Source organism: Leuciscus leuciscus (assembly GCF_965113295.1).
Source record: "Leuciscus leuciscus genome assembly, chromosome: 15".
In the NCBI taxonomy this organism is placed as follows: domain Eukaryota; kingdom Metazoa; phylum Chordata; class Actinopteri; order Cypriniformes; family Leuciscidae; genus Leuciscus; species Leuciscus leuciscus.
In genome coordinates this window covers 24,740,980-24,746,761 of record NC_138739.1, presented here as the reverse complement: position 1 = coordinate 24,746,761, position 5,782 = coordinate 24,740,980, and the positions used below count along the sequence as shown (strand labels likewise).

General features: G+C 40.3%; 2 protein-coding genes across 2 annotated transcripts; both read right to left on the bottom strand.

Annotated features, from left to right (window-relative positions):
• Positions 1-709: 709 nt before the first annotated feature.
• LOC309475022 (hatching enzyme 1.2-like) lies at positions 710-1,867 on the bottom strand (the record flags this gene model as incomplete). The annotated part of the gene is made up of 5 exons (XM_082137641.1): positions 710-1,100; positions 1,191-1,308; positions 1,389-1,529; positions 1,638-1,710; positions 1,799-1,867. The coding sequence occupies 5 exons, from the start codon at positions 1,865-1,867 to the stop codon at positions 710-712; spliced, it is 792 nt and encodes a 263-aa protein (XP_081993767.1).
• A 2,185-nt stretch (positions 1,868-4,052) lies between these two features.
• Positions 4,053-5,450, bottom strand: LOC309475033 (hatching enzyme 1.2-like; the record flags this gene model as incomplete). The annotated part of the gene is made up of 5 exons (XM_082137645.1): positions 4,053-4,683; positions 4,774-4,891; positions 4,972-5,112; positions 5,221-5,293; positions 5,382-5,450. 5 exons carry the CDS (start codon positions 5,448-5,450, stop codon positions 4,293-4,295), a joined length of 792 nt encoding a protein of 263 aa, XP_081993771.1. The 3' UTR covers positions 4,053-4,292.
• Between the last annotated feature and the right edge of the window lie 332 nt (positions 5,451-5,782).

The following is a 5,782-nucleotide window of genomic DNA, read 5'->3' as shown; positions in this document are numbered from 1 at the left end:
ATCAGAGATATATATTTCAGTTGAACATGTTAAACAAAAGTTTCTTATTCAATTTCTCTCTCTCTCTCTCTCTCTCTCTCTCTCTCTCTCTCTCTCTCTCTCAGAGTTGAAGCCTACAGCCATTCTGCCTGTGCAGCAACGGATGAAAAAGGAGGTCTTTTTGGTGCTGTTGCTATTGCAAAAATGACACACACACACACACACACACACACACACACACACACACACACATATATATATGTATATATACATTATTGAATCATTCTTGAGTCTTGTCTTGCCTCTCTACAACCTTTAAAATATCTGGCTGTAATTTAGTGACTACATATGCTGATTCCATCTTTATTATACCTGATAATGAGCTAATGAGTTAAACTTAAGGAGGTTAATCAATATACAGTATAATTCAAAGAAACTAAGACTTACTCCACTTTTTCAGTTGTTTAAACCAGGTGGCTTTAATTAGGCTGCAGGAGAAGCTTAATACTATGACACCTTTAATGCTACCATCAAGCACTTTCTTACACTTGACATTGAATCACAAAGAAAGTATGAGTTTGCCTTGCAGTGTATAGCTTTATTTTTCCCAACCCAACACAATCACACATTTCAGAAATCCAACACCATTAAAATACAGAAACATAATCTCATTACATTATTCATCTACAGACACATGAACTATGTTAAATTATGTGTGCAAGCCTCATCATCAGCATCCATACAGCTTCTGAATCCTCAGAACGTCAATTTTGGACAATCCCTGCCTCTGTCCGATTTCCACAGTTGCATCAGGAATGGGAGTGATAGTTTCCAGCCAGGGCTGAATGGCGAAGGCAGTTCTTCCATAGTGCATGATGGAGCCGTAGTCGTATGGAGTGTTTTGGTTGTTGGTGTTCTGTTTCTCGAAGTTGTAGGCCATAACAGGAGAGATGTTCTCAAAGTTGATTCTGACATACTTGTCACGATCGCTCCTGGTTTGCTCGTGGTAAAAGCCCATGGCATGATTGAGCTCATGTTGTACGATGCCACTGTAAATACAGCCGTTCCTTTTGAGGGAGACCACCTGTTTGCCACCAGTTCTACCTAGAGAAGAGTAGCACCTGAGAGGAGAGAGGAAATAAAGGGGTTAAATATTGATCTGTTAAAGGTCTGTTAAATGTTTCTTGTTGGTATAGTATGATTGTTCTCACCCATCTTTGTTCTCAATACTGATGTAGTCGGTCTGAGATGATTTGGCCACAAAGCGGATGCAGGTTTTGGCGTGAAAGACCGACATGGCGCTCGCAATCACTGATTTGTCCGAATTGGCTGCAAAAAGGGTCCACAGGTTTAACATGGCATCTAAATGAATCATAGATTTGTTCAATGAATGAAGGAGTTTCACGTACAGAATTCACCGCTCACTATGTAAGGAATCTCCACTATGTTGTTAGAGTTTTTCTTCCAGAAACAGTTGTTGTTGAGGCAGTAGAGAGCATTTCTGGTTTTGGGAAACAGCATATCTCCTTCAATCAAGAGCTCAGAAGATCCTGTATTTGAAGAGCAATATATTGATGAAATAATGCAATATATTCATAAATCCCGATCACTTTTTAGAAATGTGACCCATTGCTGGCTTTATCTACAAGATGCTTCACCATTGTTGGTTTCTAAAATCCTTGTAGTGATGTCCACAGGTTCAGGCTCTGATACAAACACACCATCAAACATCTGCTCCTGGTGGTAGAAACAGAGATGTTTAAAACGACTCATTTGAGGACAGTTAACCGTTTAAGGGAGAGACTAGAAAGGACCTTACCATGAGAGGAGACGCCTGGGCGACGCCAAAAAGCAGCAGCAGAATGGAGAGGGAGGCTCTTGTGTCCATGTTGCCTCAGTGTGTGGAGATGTTCAGGATGCTCCTGTGCTGAGATGTGATGCCTGTGAGCTGTTCTGTCTGGACTTTATATTCACCCGAGTAGGTGGGTCTACTGGAGGATTATGCGTAGGGTCTTAGTGTCCAGAGTCTAAAATGTGTGCCTACAGGGAGGAAACTCTGACCTCGCCTGTTGGTCCAAAACATAAAATATACCTCAGTTTGTTTAACTAATTCACTAAAATGGACACGCTGTAGCTTTTGGACTTTACCACGTGCCCTTAGACAGTGGTGTACAGGGATGGTCCACAATACCTTAAATGTGCTCTGTAGGTTGATTACAAATAAATCCTTATATGTGAAAACATCTGAATTTACTATAAAGATTAGTAAACGACCCCAAAAATATTAGCAAGATGGACAAATAGTTATTTATTAGAAGATAATTTGCTTATAGCTAAACTGAAAGCTTTTGATTTGACAGGGAAAATAGGACAGTTACTGTGAATTGCTCAAATATTTCCAGGAGAAATGTAGTATTTCATAGCACTACACCGCTTCTTAATTGACATAATTGTTTTGTTACTGAAAAGCAAAATGATTTCAAACAGTGTCAAAACCACCTTGCATTAAACTTTTGTTTACAAAGACGTGAAACTCACCGAGGGGTCAGGGGTGTTCACTGATATGCTCACACAAAAATCGCTGCAAAAGATGCTTTCCAACAGGTTTTATCGTAGTTTTTCATCCAATACAAGTCAATGGAATTGGACAAAAACTATGATAAAACCTGTTGGAAAGCATCTTTTGCAGCGATTTTTGTGTGAGCATATCAGTGAACACCCCTGACCCCTCGGTGAGTTTCACGTCTTTGTAAACGAAAGTTTAATGCGTTTTAGGAAGGATTGTTCCAGTGCACCTATGCAGCCATTCTGGAGGTGAGGGGGGGGGGGAGCGAAAGAAACCTAAAATTCTCGGGACAGCAGCATGTGTCCAAAATTTAATCTTAACCGTTCTATTTCATCAGAAACGATCTGTAAACAGGGCTTTAAGTGTAAAATACCGAACTTGTCCTTTAAAGAGAAGTCACATTTCAACTCTTTGAGATTTAAAGTTTTGATCAAAAAAGTTTCTAATTCGATTTTACAGAAGTTGTGTATTTTATTTTGTAGTCCAGATGTTATAATCAGTTTTTGCAATATAGCAGAAAAATTGCTCAAATTTTATTTTGATCTTAACATCACAGACAAGAAGTTCTGAATCTCATTTCCGTAGAGATTCTGGGGGGGGAAATGTTTTCTGGTAACTGCTCTTACATTGAGTGATTTTGTTCACCTACAATGCCAGAGCGTTCCCGTCTGTCGTGTAACGTACGTGTTCAAAATTCCCGCTCTTATAATTTTGTTATCCCTCAGCAAACAGTAACATCGTGTATGGTATCATTGAGCTGCTTGTTCATTTGTCACCTCCATGGATAGGAAGTAGATCCCTGATCTTGATATCATTCTTGTTTGTAGCGATTGTTATTTTCTTGTATCTTTGTCAATATGCAATTTTTGAACTGTTCTTCCTCCAGTCAAATAGTTCCACGACAACTAACATCATCACTGCAACACACACCCGACACAGCATCGGCTCTGGCTGTTTTCACACTGATATTTTCCACGATTTATCCCAGTAATATTACTAGGGTCTTGTATGAGTGCCGAATTTTCCAGCATTCTGGCTCTGGCTTGTATTCACACAGAATGCTCCCCGACAATTTTCTGGAACCAAAGTTCATTGTGAACGCAGCCCTTATTTGCACCAAAACTTCACGCCATGTCTAGAACTGCATCTTTGGCTGACTTTGTGCTTCAGGTGATCAGATCTATGTCTGCTTGGGACTTTCTCAATCTTTGGCAACTTTGAAAGTTGAATTTATTTTACTAGAGGATGCAAGAGCGACTGACTCCAGAAGAGGGTCTCGGCACAATAAAGGTCTTTAAAATTGAGGTATCAAACGGGAAAACTCCCTTTTCAGCTGTGAACATATGATTACACCAGAACTAAATCTCAAAAATCTTTCCAAAATTTACATTATAGCATTTTGCCCCAAAAAAATAATAATATTTTTTATTTTGTTGAAATGTATAAATCATATACTGTGCCCAGTCCTCCAGTTCTCTTAAGGTTAAGCCATGTGGCTTTAATTAGGCTGCAGGAGAAGCTTAATACTATGACACCTTTAATGCTACCATCAAGCACTTTCTTAAACTTGACATTGAATCACAAAGAAAGTATGAGTTTGCCTTGCAGTGTAGCTTTATTTTTCCCAACCCAACACAATCACACATTTCAGAAATCCAACACCATTAAAATACAGAAACATAATCTCATTACATTATTCATCTACAGACACATGAACTATATCAAATTATGTGTGCAAGCCTCATCATCAGCATCCATACAGCTTCTGAATCCTCAGAACGTCAATTTTGGACAATCCCTGCCTCTGTCCGATTTCCACAGTCGTATCAGGAATGGGAGTGATGGTTTCCAGCCAGGGCTGAATGGCGAAGGCTGTTCTTCCATAGTGCATGATGGAGCCGTAGTCGTATGGAGTGTTTTGGTTGTTGGTGTTCTGTTTCTCGAAGTTGTAGGCCATATCAGGAGAGATGTTCTTAAAGTTGATTCTGACATACTTGTCACGATCGCTCCTGGTTTGCTCGTGGTAAAAGCCCAGGGCATGATTGAGCTCATGTTGTGCGATGCCACTGTAAATACAGCCGTTCCTTTTGAGGGAGACCACCTGTTTGCCACCAGTTCTACCTAGAGAAGAGTAGCACCTGAGAGGAGAGAGGAAATAAAGGGGTTAAATATTGATCTGTTAAAGGTCTGTTAAATGTTTCTTGTTGGTATAGTATGATTGTTCTTACCCATCTTTGTTCTCAATACTGATGTAGTCGGTCTGAGATGATTTGGCCACAAAGCGGATGCAGGTTTTGGCGTGAAAGACCGACATGGCGCTCGCAATCACTGATTTGTCCGAATTGGCTGCAAAAAGGGTCCACAGGTTTAACATGGCATCTAAATGAATCATAGATATGTTCAATGAATGAAGGAGTTTCACGTACAGAATTCACTGCTCACTATGTAAGGGATCTCCACTATGTTGTTAGAGTTTTTCTTCCAGAAACAGTTGTTGTTGAGGCAGTAGAGAGCATTTCTGGTTTTGGGAAACAGCATATCTCCTTCAATCAAGAGCTCAGAAGATCCTGTATTTGAAGAGCAATATATTGATGAAATAATGCAATATATTCAAAAATCCCGATCACTTTTTAGAAATGTGACCCATTGCTGGCTTTATCTACAAGATGCTTCACCATTGTTGGTTTCTAAAATCCTTGTAGTGATGTCCACAGGTTCAGGCTCTGATACAAACACACCATCAAACATCTGCTCCTGGTGGTAGAAACAGAGATGTTTAAAACGACTCATTTGAGGACTGTTAACCGTTTAAGGGAGAGACTAGAAAGGACCTTACCATGAGAGGAGACGCCTGGGCGACGCCAAAAAGCAGCAGCAGAATGGAGAGGGAGGCTCTTGTGTCCATGTTGCCTCAGTGTGTGGAGATGTTCAGGATGCTCCTGTGCTGAGATATGATGCCTGTGAGCTATTCTCTCTGGACTTTATATTCACCCGAGTAGGTGGGTCTACTGGAGGATTATGCGTAGGGTCTTAGTGTCCAGAGTCTAAAATGTGTGCCTACAGGGAGGAAACTCTGACCTCGCCTGTTGGTCCAAAACATAAAATATACCTCAGTTTGTTTAACTAATTCACTAAAATGGACACGCTGTAGCTTTTGGACTTTACCACGTGCCCTAAGACAGTGGTGTACAGGGATGGTCCACAATACCTTAAATGTGCTCTGTAGGTTGATTACAA